This window comes from Nothoprocta perdicaria, unplaced genomic scaffold (assembly GCF_003342845.1).
Source record: "Nothoprocta perdicaria isolate Ctin4 unplaced genomic scaffold, notPer1 scaffold_74, whole genome shotgun sequence".
Lineage (NCBI taxonomy): Eukaryota > Metazoa > Chordata > Aves > Tinamiformes > Tinamidae > Nothoprocta > Nothoprocta perdicaria.
Genome location: NW_020456021.1, coordinates 509,537 through 536,817, shown reverse-complemented (window position 1 = coordinate 536,817; position 27,281 = coordinate 509,537). Strand labels below are relative to the sequence as shown.

Below are 27,281 nucleotides of genomic sequence, written 5' to 3'. Positions count from 1 at the left end.
CACTTTTTAAAAATTATATATGAAGATTTAAGAAAAGCAACAGGAGTGGAAGAATCAGAAAAAAAAATGCTATAGGCTTTTGCTGACCAAAAATATCAAATGCACTATCACCGGAATATAAGAGCTGACTTTTTAAGGAACTGCTGAGTCAAGAAGGTTTCTATGTTTCTTGCCTCTCTATGTTCCTAGTCTCTCTCTATTAAGTCTAATAATCTTTGCAAGATAAAGGTTGCTTATAGAGGTGTTCTGTACACCCACAATATAAGGATGGAAATAAACTGCACTAGTAAAGTTCAGAGCTAGGAAACCATTTGATCAATATTCTTACTGATTTAAGTTGAAGAGAGGAAAATCTTATGACATAATAAATTTCTAACTTCTGGGTAGCAGGTCCTATCAACATTTTCTGCAGTTCTTCTTCTTGAAGAAAGACTTGATGAAGGATTAAAGGGAGATAGAAATTTTCATTGTCCAAGTGCAACATCTTTTGCTAGAACTAAATAGTTTATTCCTTTAGTGGGTTACACTTCTGCATTTAAACACTGGCCTGGACCTGGACCATTGATCCTCTGATTGGGAAAACAATCAGGGAAGACACCAAAAAGTCCCGTATGTTCTCCCCTCAACAAATCTATTTTATATTTTGGATTTTTCTTTAACTGAAAAGAATATTATCTGTCTAAAGGCTAAATTTTCTTTAAATGGAAGAGAAAAATGATTTATGATTCAGTAGTCACTTTCAAATGAATAAACATATTTAGAAGCACTTTATAACAAACACAAATAACTAGATTTATCCACTAAAAATACCCATGCCCAATATCAATACTAATAGCCCTGTAATTTTTTTTTTTTTTTTTTTACTTCTATCTGAGCAATATTGCTTCTCTGCAATGATACAGCAGTGATTTGTTCCAGGTTCCTGAAATATGTTGTTCCAGGTAGCAGAACCAGAGCACATCATCCTGTGTGGAGCTGCTTGTGCCACAGACAGAGCACTAACAGTGCCCAGGCAGCTACACGGAGGTAGCACCGATACGTGGACACTGCATTGCAGGACCCTTCTGTGCCTACGAGACAATAGAGCTTTTGGATGTTTGCACTTGATATCTTTGGGGATAGCTGGCATCTGCCATGATAATTGAAATACTGTGATCAATGTAACAGAGCACTAGAAAGGAAAATCAAGGAAACTAGAAATAGAGAAATGTGGGATGCTTCTTGGTAGGCGTTATTTTGCAGTTCATCACAAGTACAACACCGAAATGTTGCCATTAGTCACATACACTTGTTGCCATTTTTATGCACACAAGAAAGATCTAAAATGAGGAGAAAAATGTCTTCCAAACCAAACACCATCATGATCGTCATCTTGCTCTGAGATTTTTCCTCTCAACCGGATGTTTTTTGTCCTTATTTTCAAACCCATATAAGATGGCAAAGCAATATAAAATATGCCAGAAAAAAACAAAAACAAAAACAAAAACACCCCACAAAATTTGCCTTTCCACCTATGAAAGGAGTTTGGAGACTTTTAGCCTCAAGATATATGATGGTGGGCTCTAAGAGATCTTTTGAAAATTCATCTAAATTTTTTCAAAAAACTTTCTAGTCCTGAAAATTGAAACTTGCAGGAACTGAAGACTTGTAGAAATCTAAGATTTGATTAAAAACAAAAAAAGATTCTAAAGTGTCTAAATTTCTTTCTATGGTATAGAGTTAGGGGCTTGAAGAGGATATTCCCAGCAGTCAGCATGGGAATAAAGCCTTTCTTTAAGCGAGCATAAAGCCTTCCTAAAATACCAATAGGAAACTAAATCTATAATTTCATATTTTAGTCATATACATATAATGATTGGCTTGTGATTCCCTTTTGCATGGGATTGCCAGAAAGTTAGAGGTGGTGTTGTCCTCTACACCTTTTACCCAAAAGAAGCAGACCTGGATTTTAGATCTCCCTCTGCTGAAAGGTGTTCAGAAGCATCTCTCATTCACTGGGAATTCTTGGCTGAAAGACAACCTCTATCCGAGGTGAAGTTGTGACACGGTCTACATATAAATGTATAATTCCTATGTCCCAGAAAAGACACAGAGGGAGATTGTTCCTAGCCAATTGATAATGCCTCTCCCTGGAAGATGTGGAAATCCCATTTCAGGGACTTCTTATAGACTCCATATGAAAGATCACTGGGAATCCTAGACTCAGAAGCTGTAGGCCTTGGCTCTGCCCTTTCCTTACTTTCTGATTAGTGTTGAAGTCAAACAAAAAAACCTGGGCTTCAATGCTTTAATCCGTAAATTAGAGATAGTGGTAATTGATTTCCTTTAGAAAACATGAGCAGAAAACTGTACAAATAAGGGTTATGTTATCATTATTATCTTAGTACTAATAGCAATTCTTATAACATACAGGTGTCTTGTAAGTAGGAAGAACCAACAGAAGAAACCAGTAACTTCAACATATGAAAAATGACAGCCTCACAGTACAGTTACGTGCCTTCATAACAGTACTGGCAGTTCACTCCAACTGGAAGAATTACTGATAGGCCATAAGGATATATTAGGACAGGACTTTCAGGTTTCTAATTGATCTTTTATAGCTATTGTTAGAACAATTATTTATCTATTTATTTTACCAATAAAACCAATCAAAAGGAAATAGAAGTTGCAGAAAGACAGTATGAAATGACATTATGATGATAACAATCACCCTGATTTTTTTTTCTAGAAAAATAATGGACATCTAGTTCCTTTATTTGAGTATGAGGTTTTGCTGACTTTAATTGTCCACTGCATCTGTTGATATATTTAGGTTTTATTTAAAATCACCTAGATAGGAATTTGGTAATTTCCCTGAAAAATGAATTCTACAAGTAAAACAGAAATGTGGTCTTTGATGGATAGTAACACTTTTAGAAGTCTTTTCTTGTTGAAAAAGTACATCTCAGTTATGATAAAATACAGAATGAAAATATTTCTTTGTAAGTATGTATAAGACATATTAGTTTAGGTCTTGATTTTGGGAATGATTCCTGAACATAGCATCGTTTCTTTCTGTCTTTACTGGAGACATACTTTTTAACACAAGCTCTGTTGTTATCAGATAATCATCTATATATTTTTTCTTTTAAACTTTATCTACAATTGTACTGTGATCTTGTTAACTTTCTTCTGAAGTTTTATTTCATTAAATAAGTAAGAAAGAGACTTTCAGTTCTGCAAAGCAAATTCTTACATTTAGGGGTAGAAATAGTGCAAGAAATTTGACTCATTTAATGTCAAGTTATCAAGCTAATAGTTGTTATCAAGGTAATACTTAAATTCAACTTACATAGATTGAAGATAATGGGCTTATTTACATAACTAAGTTCAGTACACATTATATAGCATTTTGTAAGCTTAGGGTTTTGCTTCTCCTTTTCCCACCAAGATTTACAATGGGATACAATCTCTGTTTTGAGAAAGATGATGAAAAAGATGACAAACATCACTGCTATCACATATAGTAAAAATTCCATCATTTTCAGCTAGTTGGAAAGTATGTTGGAAATACAAACTACAATGAGCATTTAAAAATTACTTCATATGCAAATATTCAAAAATCCCAGGAGAAAAAAAAATAAGCAAATAGGGCTCAAATAAAGTTAGTATTAGATGGATATTTCTAAGTTTACTGATCATGTGCACAAGGTCAAAATAAGTAAGCATTGAATTATTTGGTAAACAGAATAGACTTTTTTTTTCTGAAAATAAGTGCTATCATTTATGTTATTCACTGCTTTTTACCACTGAAGTAACTGCTTAGGAGTTTCCACACGTTTCACTGATTACATTATTGTAAAGGGCAAAATATCCCTCAAACTAAAATTTCATTATTTTTATATATCCTTCTGGAAAGATTGCATAAAATGTAATAAAAAATGTGATTTAATGATCATCAGAATTTATGTGCTGTACAGTATGCTGAGGAAGAGGCTAAAACAGGAATTTTAAGGATGAGATAAGAACAAGTTAAAAACAAACTTGATAGCATGTGGAATTATTCAGTGCATAGTACAGAAAACCAGTTTTTGAATATTTATAAGCCACAATTCATGAAAGTGTAGTTATAATGTTTCTGATAATGTTTTGTTGTTAATTAGTTTTCTTGCTATGTAGTCCTATCTGCTGACACAAGAAATCCCTGCAAACAGGATTTTTGCATCTTAATGGGTTCTACTTTGTATGTGTGAGTGCTATTGGTCTTGTTAAATTAATTTTAATATGTGATTAAATGAAGCCAGTTCAGCAGGTAGGAGAGAGATGAACGTGATGTGAGTTCATTTTTTTTTTGAGTTTTAGAACATATTCTTCACCTAAATTAAAACAGATAGACAGTGGAAAGGTTACTTCTGTGTTTTTAGCCTGTAGGAGTTGGTTTAAGAGGCAATCAAGAATACTGAAATCCCATTGTTATCAATAAATCACAAGATGTTTGCCTTCTTTATTTATGTCACTAAATAGAATGAGACTAGATTTTCTGCCTCACAAATTGCAGATCTCCTCACTATTAAAAAATACGGTAGAGGAACCATATAGCCAAAATTGATTCTTTGCCTATATAAAGTGATAAATGATATGTGCTTTTTATGACAGAAGCTGAACTATATGAAAAACAGAACTGTTTAAAACCACACAAAATGCTGCTGTAAAAAAAAGAAGAGTTGTCAAAAATATTAAATCCTTGGCATGTTTGTGCATTAGTAGTATATTTTATAGGATCTAGGATGCTCTTAAACACTCACTGAAAGTCTTGTGCAATTCTGAATATGGTATCTGTAAAGCCTGGAAAGATTATAGTCTTGAAAATGTCCCCTCCCAAAAAACAACAACAAAAACCCCACCACATATCTGACCAATTGTGATTCTCATTACTACAGCCATCAGGAGAATGCTCTGACTGTTTCCACTTGTTACTGCCATTATAATCTCTGCTTAGTAACAATGATGACACAATGGAAAGCTGGCAATACATTGATGTGTAATGTGTAATGTGTGCAGAAAACATCCCCAAAAATGCTTCTGAGAATATTCCGAGAATATTCCTAATGCTGTCAGATGACCATTTCCCCTTTTGTATTATGTTACTCGAAAGTGAAGGTATGGTGAAATATTACTTTGTTAAACCCTGATTCTCATAACATACACTTCTAGAAGCAAACTTCTGCCTCAGAGGACAATTGAGTCCCAGTGAGGGCTCCTTTCCATTTCATTTAAAAATATATATCAATTTCATTTTATAGTTGCATTATTAATTTTATTGAACACACTGTCTGTTCTTCTCTGATAAGATACTGATGCCACACTGGCTTCAACTTGGTGATAATTCCTCCACAGAGTACCTGGTTTTCACTGTAATCTTAACGATCAGCTTACAAAGCTAGAAAACACCCATTTCCAATACTAGGCTAGAGGACATTTTAATTTACTTCTGGATTTTATCCTTCCATATCCTGTTCTGTGAGTTTCACGTTAGCTGTAGATTTTTCATATTTTTAAACATGTATACTATTTTCATTTCTTTTTGCAAGGAAAACAATCTAATGTATTGCTGCTTATTGCCTCACACGAAGGGCAATATCCGTGAAAGAAAGGTGAATTTGAATTACTTTAGACTGAACAAGACTTATAGTCCTCACTATTCAAGGATAAGGACTATAACTTAGATTATTTCGCAAAATGTGGCACTCAGCTCTTTATTTAGTATGTGTTTACATTCAGGAGATAAGTTAATCCACAGCCTAATGTGGAAAATGATATATAAACAGGATTCTGATAGGTATTAAGATATCTACAGATGTGTGAGCTGTCTAAACTCCCACAGAGGTTTTGTCAATACTGACAGGAGAGTCTAGAGAACAGTTGACCTGTGGCACCAGTCACCTGAATGTAGACACCAACATTTTGTTGTCTTCATTTTCTTAACTTTGAAATTAATTCTGCTGTTAGGGATTGATTTAATTTCCTACATATAGGAAGACATATAGGAAATACCTAAACAGATATACATACATATGTATAGAAATACTCGTATGGACCTCTTAGAGAATCTTTGGCTTCATCTGCTGCTCTTGAAGGGTGTACATCACCCTGGGATGTATCCTCAGACTGACTGATATCTGTATTAAGGTGTCTAAATTGAGTCTTTAATTCCGTTAATCCGAGGGTTCTGTTTTAAGATATTTGCATACAAATTATTTCCTATTTCATGGCTTTATGAAGAGTTTCTGCTCTGAGCTGAAGAGATTCTGAGCTAAAAGAAAAGAGAAGGAATCCTGTTTAGTTTCTATGAGTCACCTTTTGAAGCACTTACCTCTTATTTGGCTATCCAAGGGTACTTTAGCACCAAGTTTAAATAAAATAAATCATCCTACTTCATTCAATGGCCTATATTGTAGAATTCCGCACTTAATTGGGACACTTGAAATGTAGTGAATCTGGCAAAAGGTGTATGAATCTTTTCTCATTAAAGCTGGGTCATTTCAGCAAAGTATCATTTTCATATGTTATGTCAAATTGCATTTGTAAAATGCCTTTCCTTAAACAAAACTTAAATCAAAAAATACTTCCCATTTCCAAAAGAAAAGCATTAAAATATTGGCTAGTGATGATCTATACTGCAAAATCAAAGAAAAATAACATCAAAACATCATGGCCCCAGAACACTGACCTAGATATTTCTGGATTCTTTTGATATATTTTCTCTCAGAAACTATTGCATCAATCAAATTCAACTGAAAAGGTATAGGTCTAGGCAAACCAAAAGGTAAAATGAATTTATAGGCCATAATGTGACATTTAGGTAGCAGTTTGAGCTGGCAGCAGAACACAGCTTGCAAAAGAGAAATACCTTTAAAATAGCATGACTATTATATATGGAAACTCCATTCACGAGAGGATGTGCTAGAAAACACCTTCTGATCTTGCTCCCAAGCCTCCCTGATTATCCCCCACAGCCATCTGAACCTCTCCTGAAAAATCCCTCCTGAAATTAAGTGACAAAATAATGATATTGAATGAGATTTCAACTCAGTCATTTCAGTGTATCTATCACCTGTATCATCTCAAAGTCAGGTGTCAGTGCACTTACAAGCTAGTCTTCTACAGTTCCTTAAAACCATGCAAATGTGATCTTGTTATTTTTGCAGGTAGATAGGTGTGCACCAAGGACCATTTTACTTCCCTCGACAAGTGCTAATTATTTTCCATGCTACAATTAAAAGCACAATTCTAGTTAGATCACAGTGTTGATAGGTCTAAGAACACCTTTTGATCTAATATTGGCTGAAATACTTGACTCATGATATTTAGACACCTGTGTATTTCCATGACCTTGATGATTTTTCTTTATACGAGAAAAAAAATCGGAGGAAAAGGAGGCTGTCTCTGATCAGAGTTTTCTTGTGTAAATCGATTACAGAAATACAAGAACAGAAAAGTCTAGCTCAGATGAAAAACAAACATAGGAAACAATCTCTCTACTCCATAAAGGAAAACACACACACACACACACACACACACACACACACAAGAATATAATTTGGTAAACTTAGCATATTTTTGTCCTGCATTTGTAAAGAACACGATGCAAAGCACATATCCAACATGTTATCTCAGAGAGTCACCTCTTATCTAACATAACATTAACAGCATGTAAAATCTGACATCAGACAGGATAAATATTTATAGTGTTACGCACAGAATGCTGCACTCTGTAGTAGTATAAGGAAACGTGTTTCATCTTTTGCATATTTTTTTCCTTCAAGTTTTTATTTGTGACTGTAGGTTTGACCAAAAAGTACAAGATCACAAGCAGAGAGTGTTCCAAATATATTGACTACTTATAAGGAGAAGAGAGAAAAAGAATGGGTTCCAGGTGAGTGATGTTCATAGAAAAAGATACCATTGACTTTTTCCTCTATATGCTACAACTTTCGAAGTATAATTGATTCAAAAAGAGATTAGACTATCTTGTGAATACTGCTGACTGTATCTTCCAGCTTAAAATTCTTATACTACTTGCTCTACTAGATTGGTCAAAAGTCATTAAATTTTTCTCTTTTTTTTTTATTTCAAACAAATCTTGTTTCATATCATTATCTGATACTTTACATTATATTTACATTTTAAGTTATTTTATACTAATAAATTACTCCTGTAAACAGCATTAGAAAAATGCAGTAGATATCAAAGAAAATATTAACTGACATTTCAAAAAATCATTGAATATGCGGACAAAAATGCAAATATGAAGTAGTATAAACCTACATGAATTAGTGTTACGTATGGTCAAAATAATGTACTATGTACAGACTAATACAAACAAATTAAATTCATTAGAAAGACTGTTTCACTTTATTTCTGCATCACTTTGCATGTCAGTATGTGAAATCCTCCCCTAATTATGTTCATTCAAATTAATGCTGTAGCTCTTTGATTTGCACCGATACGTATGGAGCAACTCTGGATCAATGGTCCTAATCCAGCATGCCGGTTAAGCCTAGGCTTCAGTGGATCTATTATTAACTTGACATCAGGAACATCCTTATGTTCAGCAATGATATGGCATGAACATTTTAATTTGAGATATGCAAAGATAATTCTGTAATTTAAAAGATAAACATTTTACTCTGCTTTCAGAGAGTAATGGAGAGATGGTGAAGGAGAAGATCGCCACTACAAATTGCATCATTAAGATAACATGTATCACTGGGAATAATAACTACAGCCTGTGAAATTTAGAATTGCATTATATTCTCCATTGCTTAGAATAATAGCATGGATTGGAGGATGTTATCCCCAGCACATGCACTTGAATGTATATGTATATTACATTTAGATAACTAGCTATGCAAGATCTGTCTCCTAATCAACATTATCAGGAAAGATGATAATATTAAAAAATCATCACAAATACCATACTCTCAGCTAAAACTCTATTCAGCCATAATCTAGCAACTATTCAACACAACACTTTCTTAGTGAAATTGCTTTGCTTGATGTTGTTCATCTAGCACATTACCTTCAATATTAACATGTTTAAATCCTTATACAGATTTGTATTTTTCTCATTAAATTCTGGCCATCCTGCCTACCTTAAGATTTTAGTAGATAGTAAAAGATTTTCTAGTCATACTAAGACATAGATAATATAAATATTGTTTTTACTAAAATATTGAAATTTTCATATGATTAAAAAAATCTTACTCTTAATATTTTACTCTTGTTTCTGGGCATCTTAATTTTATGGTAAAATTCAATTCATAAGAAATACACTCTTTCAGTCCAACACCATAAAACATAATGTTGGCATCTACTGTTTACACAGAATGAGATTCTGAGTAAAACGGAAAAAATCTTATGGAATGTAAGTATGGATAATCAAGGAGGGAACAATAAAAAGATAACAGGAAAATAGTTCTTTTGGTCCAAAGTTTGATCTACTCACATGCTTCAAATGTATAATTCCTATACTACAAGCAAGTCAATGCATTCTTCTGAATGTTAGAATGGTTCAGAGATTTTCAAAACAACGCTTGTGAACATAACTTCTTTTAACCACAGTGGCCTTTAGAAGTCAATTTTATGCAAAAGCTTTTTTGTCTTTTTGGTGGGAGGACGCGGTTCTCCCCCAAAGCAGGCCAGATTTTGTAAATGAGGATGTAACTGACGTCATGGATACGAGCATGTAGGTCTTTGCTTCCCTCTAGTGACTGGTCCAGGAAGAACGTTAACTAAATCGACTCATGTTGTTGAACTAGAGCATACAGATTGACCAAAAGATTAATTACATACTAAGGCGCCTGTGAAGCTGGTGAGATGAAGATACCACATTACAGGTGCACGCTTATCAAGGAATTTGATAAAGTATGGCAGGTTTAAAATGGATGTTTCCTTGCGTGATTTTTTATCAGGTAAAGACGATTCCTTTGCTGAAGGTGCAAGAACAATGGAGGGATGTTCCACAGAATCACTCCAAACATTAGGCTTAAGATCATTTTGCTATGAAATTAAAGTTCTTGTATGAAAAAAAGAAACAACTTTAATGGATTACATGATGCTTGACTTATCAAAGAGAAGAGTAATAATTTCTGAAGGTCTCAGAGTTGCATCCGTGCATTTGGAAGTGAAGAAAAGCAATACTATACTCTTTCAGAAAAGTCTTGTATTTTGTTCTCTTCTTCATATTGCTTTAGATAAGCATAGTTATACCAGATAAATCCATTTCTTTGCTGTACTGATTGCAAATAAGTTTACAGATAACATGTATTTCTTTGTAAATGATACTGTAGGGTATCATTTACATAAACAGTTTATACACTTGATCTGTAACCCTGATGTTTTTAGTTTCTTATGAATGCATATATATATGTAGTTATAGTTTGAAAGGCATTCATGTTTTTCTTTCAAAGAACAGAGACAGTGCTCACTCAGTTCTTTGAAGTCCCAAGTGCTTAAGTAAATTATGCAAGTGATATTCATCTCTTAAATAATAACTTGATGGATAGAAACATGGCCTCAAATATGGGAAATTAAATGTGTTCAATACCCCTGAGATTTGTGGTTTTCAAGTATGCTTTTATTAAGTTCCAAGTGAGTGTCTTTATCATCAAAATTTGAAGAATATTCTCCTCTCTAACAGTCCTCCTCATTCCTCCTATAGGAGGTCAGTCCAGTCTGCAAACAGGAGTGAATGTGGATATATCATGAGAAAATGCATCTCGTGATGACAATAATAAAGCCAAAATATTAGGCTTCAAGGTCAGGTTCACTCTTGTGTACGTCTAGATTGTATAATTATTCTATATTAAGCTAACACAGTAAATTCAATAGAAAGTGTCATTCTCTCCATTATACTTATCTTCAGGTGGCCCACAGTCTTACTTCTGGGACAAGCTCCTTCAAGTATGGAAGAGGTTCTGTTTATTTCCTACATGGTGAAGAGTGAAATGACCATAAATTTCTCCACGATTTCTGTTATTAGGCTATTATATGAGTGTAGTGGTATTGCTGCCATTTCTGTCAATCTGAGCATATTCAGTTACTTGAAAGACTGTTGGCATCCTTGCTCAAGAGGTGGTTCTACACAGGTTCTTCCATCATCCAGATGAAAAAAAAAATCTCAAAAGATGGAATAATATAATTCCATTTTCTTTTTCAGACAGACTTTAAAGAAAATGGATCCTGGTATGGTTTATGAGACCTCTGGTTCCACACCTGGTGTCTGTTAGAAATCTACTTGTTCAACCAGTCAGAAGGGCTTTAGCTATTGCAGGAATCACATGTCCAGGCGTTTGTGCAACTATAAAGCAAAAACTTAGGCATCTTCAAAATCACAAAATGTTTAGCAATTTTTATAAATACCATTATGAACTCTAGAACTAAAGCTGACTTTAAGCACCTAAAACCTTTACTGCATGTAGTCTAAACCACTGTTTGAAACAGTGAAACTAAAGAAAAAAAAAAAGAAAAAAAATCTATACAACTTATTTGGAATGAAAAAAATGCAGCTCTGTAATTGAATGAAAAAATATTATGAAATTGGCAAGGAATATCACTAAAAATGATCATTCCACAGGTTTATGGATTATTTCTAATGAGTTCCCTTATAGGAATATATTCTTATTAATTTCATCCACAGTTACTTGCATATAATTCCTTGGCTTTTTCCTTGGACACTTGCACAGGCAAGAGGATGATATTCCAGTCTAAGAGTAAAATCTTAAATTCTGTTAACACCATTAATAACATTATAAATGATATTAGTATAGCTAAGGTAACTATGCCACCAATACAACCTGGCAGAATTAATACCCTTACAACAAAATATCTCAGTAAGAAGCACTAAAATAGAATGAGATCAAACAGCAACCTTATCATTAAAATATACCTTTATCATTAAAAACTTATCATTAAAAATATCATTTTATAAGAAATATCATTATAAGATAATTCAACCTTTAGAATTCTGCATTGTGGCAGGGAGATGATAACTGAATTTGAGAATAACTACACAGTACACTCAGAGCTCAGGAGTTTGGAGCTCTAGCTCTGCAGGGCTTGATGAGCGACCTTGAACAAACAGCTTGCTTTCATTTGCTCTACCTTCCCTATCTATAAGGGAGAAATGACAACATCAACTTCTGCTGTAAATTGTTTTGAAATCTACAGGTGTAAAGAACTGTAAGAATTGCAAAATATAAAGGAGTAATGTTGATAACTATCTTGAGTTGTAAGCTCCTATCTCATGAAGGAGAGTTGGTGAAGACTATTTTCCTCTACAAGATTCAGTCCAAGTTTTGTATCAAGCTGGATTCAAACACTGTATGCTGCTGCATTTGCAAAGTTCACCTCTTATTAAATTTGTTTACATTCATTGTTTTTTCTGGAAACATCTATACAAAACCAAGCTATGACCATATTTTCTGTTCAAAATCTTATTCAAATGTAGATTACCTCTGTGCACTCACTGTACGCTCACTGTGTGCCAACTCCAAAGCAAATTTTAAATTTGTTTATGACAACCGCTAGCTCTCATAATACCCTTTTAGAATTATAGTTGCTTGATATTGCAAGCAAACACTATTTTTAGTCCTCCAAAATTGGCATTTAGCAACCAAATTTTCACAAATGAAGTTGATTAATCATTCACTAAAAATTAAAAAGAAAGCAGACTTATTAGCAAGAATTTCCTTTTTTTTTTTGCTGCAATTCTCATCATGCCATGTAAGTTCTGTTCTTGGTGGTGTAGGTGTCTGTGAAAATCAGTGCAATAAAAAGGAACTAAATTATAAATTCCTCCCATATATAATGATTCACTTTGTATATGACTTAACTAAAGAAAATCTTGGGTCTGTCTCTTTTTCAATATAAAGACACTCCATTGTATGTTGTATAGTATCTACATACTTCAGGACCAAGTACTTCTGTATAGTATAATCTCAGCAATCATTTTTAAATTTAGGTCTTATACAGGTTAAAAAGTGCTTTGCCACTTGATCTGATCTGATTCAAATCAGTCAAAGCCTTTCAGTTGGTTGCAATAAAATTTGGATCAGGTTTGTCATTCCAGACTGTTTTAATGAAAAAGTTACCTCCAAAGAATATGATTCTGTGGAATGAGATGTTAGCTGAGCAATTCTTTATGTAAGACTGTAAGGAACAGAAAATTATACAGTGTGCTATTATACAGACTACATTATGTAATGATCTTCACAAAAGTAGATTCTCGGAGTTTAAAAATTGTTTGCTGAATAAGTTCATTAACATTAACTCTTTCATTACATTTCACAGACATAAGCATAGAAGAAACTAACTAACATGAAAAGCAAATTCACTGCCTTGAAAATATGAAGGAGACAAAGTCTTACTTTCCTAAAAGCAAGACCAACAACTCAGATAACATCAATGGGTCAAGCAAATCCTCAGCTGGCACTCACGGCCAAACAAATACTTACATGAATTACACTCAGTAATTTTCTATTATTTTACTTAGAATCTTCCACATCTTCCTGGTGATCAAATTAATATGACTGCAAAGCAATGTAAAGTAAGGAGGGACTACCACACATATTTCAGAGAGGAATTGTGCTTTAGGATAACTTAGCCATTCAATTATTAGCTTTGATTTGATTTGAGTTGAAAAGAGTCTTCCTGAACCTACTTTCAAAGGCTTGGAAGCCTATATTAAATCAAACCTAATTAAAGATTAACTAAAATGTCTCATCATGGTAGTTTTGGAAAAACAAAGTGGAGAAAGGGACCAAGCAGATCGGCATTCCCCACCAATTTTACCACAAAGGAACAAAATGCAAACATCATTTTGCTGGTATGCATGCAGACTTCTAACCTACAGCTGAGTTTCATTCTGCCCTGCAGACAAATCTGTGGGAAAATCACAACATAACTGGCAGCTACTCTATTTGCATTGCACAAATTCCTTTCTGGACCATTTATCTGCAACCTTAGACAAATCTATCCAAGGACAATGAGGGAAGAAAAACAAGCTCTTGGGGATAATAATAAGTCATAATAAACTTTTTTTTTAATCTTCTTTTAATAGAAGATGTCATAATAAGTCTGGAGTGAATTCCTAAAGTTGTAGGAACGCACACAATTTCTCATTTCTCACATGTAGGTGGTATTCATAACTTCACATTGCTTCAGGGAAGAAAATCTAAACCACTGACACTGTAAATTAGATATGGCAATGGGGGAAAAAGTAGAGCAGACTATCATTTGCCCTAAACTAAAACTGAATCAGGTCAAAATCCTAGTAGTATTAAAAATTTCAGCTAATTGTGTTAACTGTGCTTCTGCAAACTGTATATTCAGCAGGCACAAGCTGCTATGGGTGCACATATGGACAAATAAAAAGCTGTCATACTGCTATAACACCCTGCTGCAGCAATTGGCAGAAAAGATCTACAGAATCCTAAAAGCCCTTTCTTTACCCAGTGCTGTGAAATGTCATGTTGCACTGCGTATAGCTGTTGAGCGTGCCTGCAACAAATGACAGTTTCCTGAAGAGAGCAGATGTGCCCACATTACATAAAACACATTGCTAAAAGAACAGATACCAACTGCATTATTTTTTAATTAGCTGGTGATCATTGGAAGTCCCATATAAGATGTCAACCGATTCCAATTACCCATTTTTCCACTCCCCCTCCATATGTGCTCATTGTTATGATATTAACTGAGTGTTACATTTCAAAATAGTACTTGCAATGTTCAGTACTGTAGAATCTAATTCCTGGCCTCCTAAAACACTTTGAGATCTTTACCTTGAGTCAGAAATCCAGGATCTGAATCCACTAAGATGATTGTCTTCACCAGGTTAAACTTTCATGAGCCCCAGACCCCCATGCAGACTATCTATTTTGGCCCCTGTTACAGATGCAGACCTCAGAGAAGATGGCTAAGTTCAAGAAAGCTGTTAAACTGCCTAATGAATCAGATTGTCCATTTTAAACCTAAAAAGTATCTAACCACAGGGTCAGAAAAGTTCATAATGAGAGAGGAAAAAAAAAGAGACTGATAGGAACATCAATAACCAGGGTCGCAGTCTCCATGTCAAAGGCATTTTCTTGGGGCAGATCACCATCTGCAAAATGCAAAGAAAAAGGTACCAGCTTGTTTTCAAATTCTTTCTGCAACTCTCCTTTTTTTTTTTTTTTTTTTTAAATATATATTGTTTTCTCATTATCCTTGGTTGCAAGATGCAAGACTAATCTGTAGCAGACTGGGGAATAATTAGGACTCAGGGTGTTCTGCAGGACCTTTCTGACCGAACAAGACTTCAGTTCATCTTGGAAACAAGCCTACCTCTAGTACACAGAAACATAGCGTGTTTCTTACTGCTGATGTTGACATCTACTGTACATCACAACTGCAGATCACCGGTTGCATCCTGCTGATACCCATGTGACTGCTTCTGTCATTTGTTTATGTAGGTAGTAATGTGGAGATTTTATTCAAAATAGCAATGTCCATTCAGTTGTGCCTGAGTGTAGATATGAATAAACACAATGGGCTAGATCTGGCACCCTAATTTACACTTTATGCCAGAGTTAATTCAGTCACATTTTTCTCAGTGGCATGTGATAAATGGAAATTGATGCATACATATGTGGACTCCTTAATCCTCCAGGCTTATATAGCCTTATCTTGACTTATGTAAAGCAAAGCAGCCCTAGGAAGAAATTCTGACAGTGATACAGCTAAGATACAGGTGTGGGCATGGAGATAGACACATGGAAAGATAGGTAAAATTAAAGACTGAGTTGCTTGGACTCACCTCTCCACCACATGAATGTCTTCCTAAATAATATGGAACTGTTCCATCAAGAGAAGCTAAATAACACGCTCCAAAGGAGCTGACGGATCACTTCTGTGACATGTTTCAAATTTCTCAAATAAATTAAATAAAGTGAAGAACTGAAAGCCTGGTCTCTCTGCACCCTAATCAGCACTCTAATTTCCTGCTGAAACTCTCTGCTGTTTCCCTCTTCTCCCTTTATTTCCTTTCCTGAGATGTAGGGGGGAATGAGAGAAATTTCCAAGAATTTGGCTTCATCTCAAAAGCTTGAAAATCAAGGGTTTTTTTTGGTGTGGGAAAGTCAGACCTAGGACCTGACAAACTTCTTTTCTTTCTCTTTGAGGGTTAACATACTGGAATTAATTAATGTATCACAAACAGCTCCTGGCAGTAGGGCTAGTTCGTTTATGTCAGATAACGCAAAGTAGAAAAGTTACATTTCTCTCTTGAGTCTTAGTTTGCCTATTTTACGGATTTTTTTTTCTCCTCAGAATGTCAATTAAAAATATTCTGCATATTTCCCATACACTGAAAGGAAAAGCAGTCAGTATCCTAAGACTTTGATTAAGGCCAGTATTGATAAATACAAAATGTGAGAAATAAATGTACCACTCAGATTTGTGTGGAAAAAAAGAAATCAGAACTTTCATACCATTCATGTTACCAGTTTCATGCTGAGAAGCTGGAAATAGTAAAGAAACAAGGACTCATAAACAGCATGGTTTAAACTAACACAGACAGGTATTCTACTTATTTAAGGAGCATCAACTGAAATAACATGCTGAATCACTAGTATTTGAGATTGTTCTTTATCGTGCGTGCCATAATTTTCTATTCTTTAGTTGTATGGTATCAATATTATACACACAACCGAGTAGCTGCCCTTGGAGAAGACACAAGCCTTAATAGATGAATGGAAAACCTAAATCGCTACCAAAGGAAAGAGCTATCATTTAATTCCATAGAAAGAAAGAAAGAAAAAAGAAAAGATTAATTCTACTCTTGCCAATTTGGGTTTACCCAATATTCACAAATAGCAATGGCAGAAAAATAGCTTACAGATCTGGGACTTTCTTCAAGAATGGATGAAAAAAGAACTGTTAATCACTGATCCCTCTCCTGTGAAGCCTATCAGGTAGACAAAGTTTCCTCTGTTTTCAGAGGAGTATTGAACTGACAAGTGGAGCAAATTTTGATTTACCAAGTACGGACTTGCAGTGCAAGGACATAAAAGATGTGAGAGTGTCCTAAAAGGTGACCAAGGTGACCAAAGGTGACCAAAAACATTAGAGATATCTACTTGATGGATGCTGATGATAAAAAACAAACATTATTTTCTTCTGAAAAGCACCTTTTGAATAAAGAGCACTGATTAGCTAAACATCTTCAAGTAAAAGTGGACTATTTTTTTCTTGGATTAATTCCAAAACCCTTGCCAAATTCTGGTTATACAAAAATCAGCCACTTTTGAAGGACATGAGTACAGAAGTGTTCTGTGGGATTTGCAACATGCATAAGGCTATTAATCCATTAAATCTGGTTGCCTACTGCTGAGAGCAGCCAGTTCCTGAGGGTTTAGAGAAAAACAGAAAAAGGAAAAGGAAAACAAGCCACCAGGAACTCAGCATCACCAGAAGGCACCCAGCCAATTGTGTAGTTCTGTACATTTTTTTTTTAAGATCTATAAACAATAGGAAGTCATCCAGCCTTCCACAGGTTTAATGACAATTTAAAACTCACAACGTTGGACTGAAAATTCTGTAATCTACTAAAGTAGACACAAATAATATACCTCAAATCTAAAAGAAATCTCACTGCAAAAATAAAATTATGAATCGAGTAATCCCCCCACAGATAATATTAGGGACCTTTTCTTAACGGATGGAGGTGAAAAAAATGTATTATACTCTTATTACTATTGTATTATCAGATTACATATTCAGGTAATAGATAACAGCATAGTCTCATAATAAAACACGCATGAATAAAATATATGACAATGCTGACCATGTCAAAATTACTGATATGTCATAGCTTATTTTGCATATTTGATGGATCAAATAACTTTTCAATACAGATACATCTCCAAGAATACTACTAATACTTCAAATAGTTGAACATCTTCAACAACTACTAATAAATAGCAAGATGAGGATATACATCCGACAGCATCAAATAATTTGGGGTTCTCCCTTATCATGTCAGACTACTTTACACAAATTTTAGACATTTCAGAAGTTCACTTTTCCATTCCAGATTTTGAAGCTTACTGAAACCAGACTAAACCTTCCCATAAACAATCCAAATAGAATGCAAAGCAAGTGGCAAGCGCAAAATATAACATACCATTTGTTTGTGATGGCTTCATGCATTCTTGCCAAGTACCTGCATGATACGATTGCATCCCACTCCTCCCACCATGCAAATATTTTTCTTACTGTACTCCATTTTCATACAAATATGCCTTTGAAATTCTGGCCTGGACCAATGAAATCAAAACATGTGCCACAAACATGTGGTACTTAAAGCAATGCATGCAAAAAAATGGAAAATAAAGAACCTAATGTGTAAGTAAAATACTGTGGAGAGGAAAAAAAGAATGGTTTACAAAATGTTTGAACTCTAAATGTACAGAATATATGAAAGTAAATCTCCATACATTTTACAGAAATGGAACATTACAATGTTGCTGGTAAATAAAAGTACTATGATCTTTTCTTAAAAGAGTAGACTGGCACCACCTCTTTTTGGAATAATTTCCAGGACTGTGTCCCAAGTTTCTCATTAATATACTACCATGTTGTCCATCACCTGCATACTGCTATAAATCCAGACTGATGAATAAATGGAAATAATGGAAATAATAATAATGAAAATAATGGAAAATTCTGTAGAATTATATATACCTAGACTAGAAGTCTATCATCATTTGAAAAATACATAAGTATGGCAACCACACGGGAACCCTTCCTGAAATTATTCTGTGTTTAGGCAAAGTTCACCTTGACTTTAATGGCAGACAATATAGCCTTAACTATCCTAAAAGGTTAATATCACAAATTACAACTGCAAATTAAAACAGCAGAAACTTGCAACTGTCTCTATAAACCACACTAGCGTTTTTTTGTTTGTTTGTTTTGCTTCTTTACAGGGACTTTTTGTGTTTTGATGCAGAAGGAAGGCACACTGAAACAAGTAGAAGAAGTCTGCTGGCAAATTTTCCCTATTTAGCATACAACTTTACTAATACTTTATTTAAAGCAAAGTAGAAACTCTCACCAACAAAACATGAAGTTTTCTGTGGATATCACACTTGTCAATGATATTTCTCACTGTGGTAACAGCAAGTGGGAGCTTTCCTTAGTTATGTCAGATCATTTACCCACTCACATGTTGCCCATCTAGGACCTATAGTTCTTAGCCACCCCCATTTTAATCCTGGAAAGGAAAGTTAAAATTACTACTCAGTAACTTCTTCATGAGGTGTATTTTCAATTTTAAAAGGTGCAGAAAGGAAACTGGACTGGAGAATTCCATAATATCACTCTTTTTTCCTTCCCTCATACTAGTCCTTTAACTGATTGGCTACTTAAATAGTATTAGGTGCTGTGTAATATTTAAGCCATAGTAATAGAAACCAACATCTGTCACTTACGTTCTTGAATCATCCCACAGCACACAGTAGGGGTTCAATGTACCCTGAAAAGCAAACAAACAACAAAAAAAAAATAGTTACTGATATACAAAAATTTATCATCCTTGATGTAATAATTTATTCTGGTCTCCTCCTGTGAGATTATGTTTATATCCTGGTGGATTGGTACCACTGAAATTGCAAAAGATAAACATTATATCCTATGAAATATTTTAAAAGCACTTGAACCTCAAGGCAGAGTATCTACTAGGACGTATCTCTTAGAAAAGATAAGCATAAAGTTGGCAATTTGGTATATTCCAATAGGATTGAAATATAAGAATTAACCTGCCAAGTCTTGATTTGACCAAACATTTCCAGGTGTGCTCAGATGAATGTTAGCTCCCTGGAGAATGTGAATATCAAAATCAGTAATGTCTTTAATTTTAGAATATCTTTGGCAAAGTAGCTGGATGTTAAGATTTCAGATGACCCCACATTTGACACATCTGCATTTTTGTCATCTTGGGTCTAAACTAACAGAGATTTTTGTGTTCAAAATTTTTTTTTTTCCCTTGAGCTCTACCATCTCAGCTCCATCCTCTTTCAAATCGGCGGAAGATTTCTGGTTTGATTTACTACAGGATGAGAACCTTGATTGAATACATATCATTAACTTGTGGGTAAACCTTTAGGAAAAATTATATTTTTTTATTATTATTCTTGTTTATTTTATTAAGGAAGGACAAAGCAAGACAAATGTTATTCGTCTTCCTTAAATAGGTCTTGTACGAGGGTCTGCACTGCCAGGTGCAGATGCTTGGAAGGGCACAGCAGTCTTTGAAAACTCGCTCATTTCATATCCATGTCCAACACCTTTCAAGCATTACAAGGGCCACAAGAAATCTGTCTTCCTATTTCCTTCGTAGATTTTAATCAATTTATCTCCATTTCCACCATATTTTTGTGTCTACCCTCTTAGCAATATCTCCTCATACTGCTGTTGATGAGCCAACTCATTCCATGAGGGCATCAACCTTTCATCACATTCTGCACAAGTTAATCATTAAGCTAAGGGTGGAGCTTCTGTATCTGCTAATGTTTACGATCATTGCACACACTGGACGTGAATATGCTCAACACAGACATGCATATGTGAGTGTGTGTATATATCTCTGCCTGGTGGATAAAACTGAACCTTGAAGATGAATTGACCATATTGAAAGCTATGCAGCACAATGTCAACGGTTTCCAGTGTCATTAAAAGCTTGATGCCCTGTGCTGCTGCTGGCTTGCTACTTAAGTGTCTCTGAAGTTAGAAGATATGAGTTCAGAATCTCTCCAGAGCAGAGTTTTGTTTGTGTAGTTATTCAAAGATGACATTGGGGTCTGTTCTTTCGAACTTCTAGAAAATGTGACCACATTCATCAACATGTGGACACAGTGAAGAATAAATATCTTCTCTAAAAAATGCATTGCAACCTAAATTTCTACTATGGTCAATTTGATATTATAGATTTGAATTGTCTCAGAATTCAAATACCATGCTATATTCCAAATAATATCATATACAACTGCGATTTACACTTTGTCTCCAGAATAACCTTCTGTTTTAATTAAATACCTATTTTTAAAATAAAATGCAGCAATAATGATAAAATTTTGAGTATATAAACATTCTAGGGGTAATTTGAATGAAACTTAGCTCTGATTAAATGATCATACATCTTTTTTTCAAAGTCAGTTATCTAACATTACTTAATTTAGTCACTGGGTAGGGAGCTGAAAGAACAAACGTGTGGGCATATTCAGAGGTTACTTAAAGATTAGTCATTAAGTGTACTTGGTTACAGACCATTCTCAGTACTGAAAAGCACGTAAAGACCAAAGGTTTTAAAAGAGTAAAAATAAAAATAACAACAAGAAGAGGCATTCAATAATAATAATAATAATAATAATAATAATAATAATAATAATAATAATAATAATAATAATAGTTGATCTAGAATGTCTCTATTTTAATAATTAGTCATGTTTAATTGGCATCAGGATTAATCTACAAGTCCTTAATATATAATGTTCAGAATTTAAATGGAAAGTAATACTAGCTTTACCTCACTTTTTTGCATGCAGAATGCCAATTGGATAATAATATACTATAATTAAACAAACTTTTCTTTTCAGATAATTATAACAAGATTAGATTCAGTCTTAAAGAAAGCCCAAACCTATAAAATAATGTCTACACATCTACAGCCTTAGTCCTTTAATCTGTAGTCCCATGATGGAAACTGATGGGAATACAAAATCATTAAATCTTTAAATTGGCTTTTTTAGATAATGAAATTTCCTATCACAGATTTGGTAACTCTGTAAAATCTGTTCTGTAAATTACTCAAATTGATTTCAAAGAATTTTGGCCACACCACCTTTAGAAAATTTCTAGAATTTCAGATTGTAGGGACATTAATTCAACTTTTCCTTAGTCTAGCAGTGTTTGTGTTGTGCTGTTTTTAATAGCTTGTGATGACAGCTTATATCAGTATTTTGAATTCTGGCTTACAGTTCACTGTTATTATTTTATTTAGTTATTTATTTTCCATGAGTAGTGACAAAAGTAATTACAACTCTACTCTTCTACTACTCTCTACCTCACAGTTGTTATAGGAATTTTCCTACTTTGAAAGACAGGATTGTACTATAATACAATCATTGTTAAAATAATGGAAATTAAAATCTGAAATTGTGAAATACCATAAATTTTTCTCAATATCTGAGATAAAAGAACTTTTTTTTTTTTCAAAAATGCTCCTTGAAGAAAATATGTAAGATTAATCCATGATCTACATTAGAATTTAAGCCATTACATTTTTTAGTGAAATTACTGTTTCAGACAGCAACAGAAATTACACTAAAGACTTTGATCCTCTGTTAATACGTATGATATATATTAGGCTAGGGTAAAAATAAAGAAAGAAATGCCCTAAAAACTTCTAATAAGTAAGCAGAGCAGCTTTAAAAAAGGGTCCTCAATTCCTCATCAATAAATTTCTTATCTTACTGACAAGTAGTATAGGTAGGAGTCAGGACAGTATATATTCCTCCTTTTTTTTTTTTTCTTTCTTTTTTTTTTTTTTTTTCTACTTGATTTTGTAATAAATAATCAGTGAGATGTTCTTCATAGGATCTTTTTCCTTGGAACCAAATGGTGGACCATAATGATGATTGATGGCAAAATAAGAACTTCACATAAATTCCTCTGACATCTGTTATATACCACTCTTTTCTGTTATTTTATGTGCTAATTGCATAAAGAAAAATCAATATTATTTTGTATTTTTTTTCTATAAAATTATTCCTTTTTTTTTCAGATTCAAGACATTTTTAATATGACACTGCAGGATGAAAAATACAGAATTAAAGTAATTGCACAAAAATCCCTTAAATTTATTTAAAAAAACTATTTTTTTTTCGAAGGCTGCTACCAGATACAAGATTCAAAGGGTCTTTTGAATATAATGTAATGGAAGAAAGAAGAAAAAACCTGAAGCACTATGTGGCTCTATGACCTGCACAGGGAACAAAAGGTAAAGCATTCAGCACAATAGCACATTATCAATTGTATCCATCAAAGCAGCTAATGGAAATAATTTCTATAGAAATTGCTGTTTAAATGAAAACCTAAAAAAATCACAGAATAATTAATTTTGTTCCATACATGCGTGAAACAAGCATACGTTCTCTTCAAAATATATTAGAATATTCATAGGTTAAAGCTTTAGTAATTAAACTGGGTTTTACTGAGACGTTTGAAACATATTTTGTCTCATATTAGCTGATAGGTTCTCTTGGAAACACATCTCCGCTGCCTTTGTACTTACATTAGACAGATGTGCCAGTTCTATCTCTAGAAAAGAATCCGTAGTTTTGGGTTCAGGTCGTATAGTGACAACGATGATTTTTGAATTCACAACTGTAAAATTCCTGAAAAAAACATGTAGAAGATGGAAGATTTAACTTAATAGCATTAAGTGAAGCTACATTAAAAGAAATATCCTGTGAACATTTTCAAAGACTTTTTCTACCAAAGATTCAATGGAAAAATATACTTGCCTGGAAATGGTAAATACAGCTGCTAGTTACCAACTATATCTAACACATTAAAGACTAAAGAGCACTAGCGACAGCAGAATTGCCATTCTTCAAGTGTGATTTACCAAATATAAAGGCATATTGATGACACAGATAATCAGGCAACATTTAAACACACCATTCACTTCTTTTAATGTAGACCTACTAGTTGTGTTTTTTGTTGTGATTCAAAATGTTATGTTGGCTTTTTTTTCTGACTGTTAACTGTAAAAATGTAAGATGGATGAGTGCCATGGGAGAGTCTGCAAATCTGTTGGTTGTGTGCTGTTTTTTGTGAGAAAAAAAAAAAAAAGAACACACCCACATACTTGTTCATGTTTTTTGAAAAATCATTGCTTTTGGTAAATGAATGAACATCTTCAGCATCTACATATTTTTTAAGCTATAATCCATAGCTGTGCTCTGATTGAAATACCACTGAAAACAATGAGTTACTCACAGATGCCAGAAGTGATTAGGTGTCATGTTACGGCACATGTTTACCCACAATCTTATATTTCTGCTAATTTTCTCTAATTCATCATCCTGCTCTCTTTTTACATAAACATCTATCAGCATATTCTGTCGCTGCCTTTCTAGGACAGATCTAGTATTTCCAAGGTTGTGCAAATACAGGCATAGAGAGATGTTGACATGATGTTCATGTCTGCAATCTTTGCTTCTTATGACCCCCTCAGGCTTGGAACAATCACCAGCTACCAGACTGACTGTTTTTGGTAATCTTTATGATGTTTCCGTTGCATATGATGCTGCTTTCAACAAAAACACTGTGCTGATCACACACAAGAAAGGATGAAACATCACAGAAAAATTTACTCACAGTATATATTATTAATCTAAGAAAGAGTCTAGGTAGTCCACATGTAATTATGATACACAGTATCAACATATCAACTTTTCTTTTTGCTTTAATTGTTTATTTTCTCTGGGGAAATCGTATTTTGGAGAGGATTCCATCTTGTTGAATCACTGAAATACGAATCACCATGGTTACAGTAATAGATACTTAACTCAGCAGATAGCACAAGGAATTAAAGGATTCTTTTTGGGCAGGGTGAACTCTAGTTCAATTTTTCTCTGACAAATCATAGAATGGAAAAATAATGGAAAAGGCTTTCTATTCAGTGCAATTCCTGCTTCTCCACTTTGCTTGTACTTAGCTAAGTCTCACACATTTATCAACAAAATCTTTTTTTTTTTTTTTTTTCTGTAGCACACTATCATTTAATGTTGGACAAAATTTCAATGTATTCGGTAGATGTGGAGTAATGCAAATTCCAATGACCTTAATGCAGGTACAGTAGTTGAATGCCCATAAATACTCCCAAGATTTAATTAAAATAAATAAATAAAACAAAACTCTACATAAAGAAAAAAAATGGTGTTTTTTCCCCATAATATTCATAACAGCTGGAAATAATGTTTACCAGTTATTAAAATATTTCATCTATTTTGGAAATTTACATAAGTGAATTGCTGATACTTACGTACTTGAAAACAGTAAATCCTTGTGACTGATTAATTGCTGTACCTAATTCTGCAGCAGTTCTAATGGTTCTTGGGTGAGATCCAAAAGAGCATTTAAAGTGCCTGGAGTGCAACTTAGGTACATAAATTTTGTCTAGCTCTCATAAAAACTCTGCCTATCCAGTTAGGTTCTCAAGAGTCCCTGGAAGACTTTTTCACCAGGGAATAAATGTAACTGCCTACACTGCAATGAAATGATGTCTACACCTCTCACTGCTGTCCTGCCTGGGCTGAATGCCTAGCTATATATCTCATTTTTAGTCATTTAGATTAGTCCCTGGAAAAATGTGATCTGGCAAGTATATTCTAAACTCATATAACACAAAAGATACCACTGAATTCAGCTCAAAGAATTACAGTCACAACAATTTCTTTCAGAACCACTAGTGCCATTACTAGAGGTATTTCTGTTTCTGTTGTACAGCAGCCTCGTGTTGAGAGGTTGAGAGCCTGAGAGGACCYYCCCCCCCCCCCCCCCCATGAATTTAAGTAATCAGCTTTTACAAAACTTTCCTGAAGGCAGAATATGTAGGTTGCAATCCTTCTCATGGTTGGAAAGACATCTCACACTTTCTGTGCAAGTGCATTAGCTTATAGCTTATAGCTTATAGCTTATTACACGACAGGAGGAGAGTGTCTTTGCCATTACCTCTTTCTCCTTCATCCATCTTCTTTGGCAAAACAGTGAGCCTATCACTGACATCTGAAAGGACAATTTAAGTATCTAAACCCAGAAAACTGTTTCAAGCTTCACAGAGCCCTGATCAGATCTGTAACTAAATGATTTTTACTCTGAGAGAGAGACAAGGTTTCACAGATGTAAATTTTTGCTGGCATTCCCTACAGGCAGACTTAGCTGTCCAAACCCACCTACCCACTGGCTCATGTCATTTGTGAATCCTGTTCTAACTCTTCATTCACTGAAAAGAGGAGGTACTTTTAGGGGCTGGCAGCTAAGCAGTTAAGAAGGGCAAATCTCAGTATCACCTTGTCTCTTGGTTATCCTAGAGCCATGTCCCACATTTCACCCATAGCTACATATCTTCTAACCATGATGGAATTGTGTTTCTGAATTAATACTGACTTCAGACTCCAGAATTTTCATACTTTTTTTTTTTTTTTTTTTTTTTAATAAATCATTCCTGTCATGACAGGTCATAAAACACATGTTAAATTTTGTTCTTTAACAATAAAAAACAACAACAAAAATCCCTGTGGTAATGCAGAAACTTGCATATCTTTTAGTGCTGTTACTATGTACAGGAATGTCACCACTATTTGCTTGACAGCTGCAAGAAAGAGTTTTTCAAATAACTACTTTTCTCCTATCATAGTGCATGAAAAAATAGGGACAGAAATCTCATAAGAAGTGTTTAAAGTTTTCTGAATATTTAAATGTACAAATCATCTTTATTATCAGTTTGTCAAGTCTAAATCACGTGGCCTTTGAACTCAAACACAAGCCCATCTTTCTTATTTTACCTGAGTTGTTTTGTTTATATTTATTTTCACTATTTACATATTTTGTAAACTGTCATTTTATTTAGACAGTATCACATAAGATATTTAACTATAATGTTTTTATATATTTAGATTTCTATTTTAAAATCTGGATGGCTTTACTTTCACATTTTAGTGTTTCATACATAATGCTGTGATGGCAAAACACTTTACCATTTTCAGCAGGAACAGGATTATCACAATAATGCTTATTACAGTTAAGTAACATTAGTATAAATGATAATGGGTATACAATCATATAAGATGATTTTTTTCAATCTCAAAAACATAAGCAAACAAAGGATACTAACATTCCAAACCCAGTGGTATGAATGGAAAAATTTTTAAATGCACATATTCCCAAAGAAATGTAAAATGATAAGCCACTCTGGATAAAGGTTCCTTTAAAATATGCATTTTAATTTTAATTTTATAGAAGAGTCTAACGGCTCTACAAATTCAGCACTAAACATGGTTACAGGATTTTCTCTTCCTGTTCAGTGTTGTGTCTGAGCGAATATCAAAATGCTTTGAATGAATGCAAATTGTTCAAAATTGTGTTGCCTTTATGCAAACAAAATTATGTTACTATTTTAAGGTCATGGGATC

General features: G+C 33.9%; 1 protein-coding gene across 1 annotated transcript in view; it reads right to left on the bottom strand.

Moving 5' to 3' along the window:
• Nucleotides 1–27,281, bottom strand: part of LOC112957592 (adhesion G protein-coupled receptor B3) — a 247,506-nt gene that overhangs the window by 150,073 nt on the left and 70,152 nt on the right. The window contains exons 13-14 of the mRNA XM_026051260.1: nucleotides 23,375–23,477; nucleotides 19,515–19,558 (exon numbers count right to left, since the gene is read on the bottom strand). Coding sequence (XP_025907045.1) covers nucleotides 19,515–19,558; nucleotides 23,375–23,477 — 147 coding nt within the window. The remainder of the gene's footprint in view (nucleotides 1–19,514; nucleotides 19,559–23,374; nucleotides 23,478–27,281) is intronic.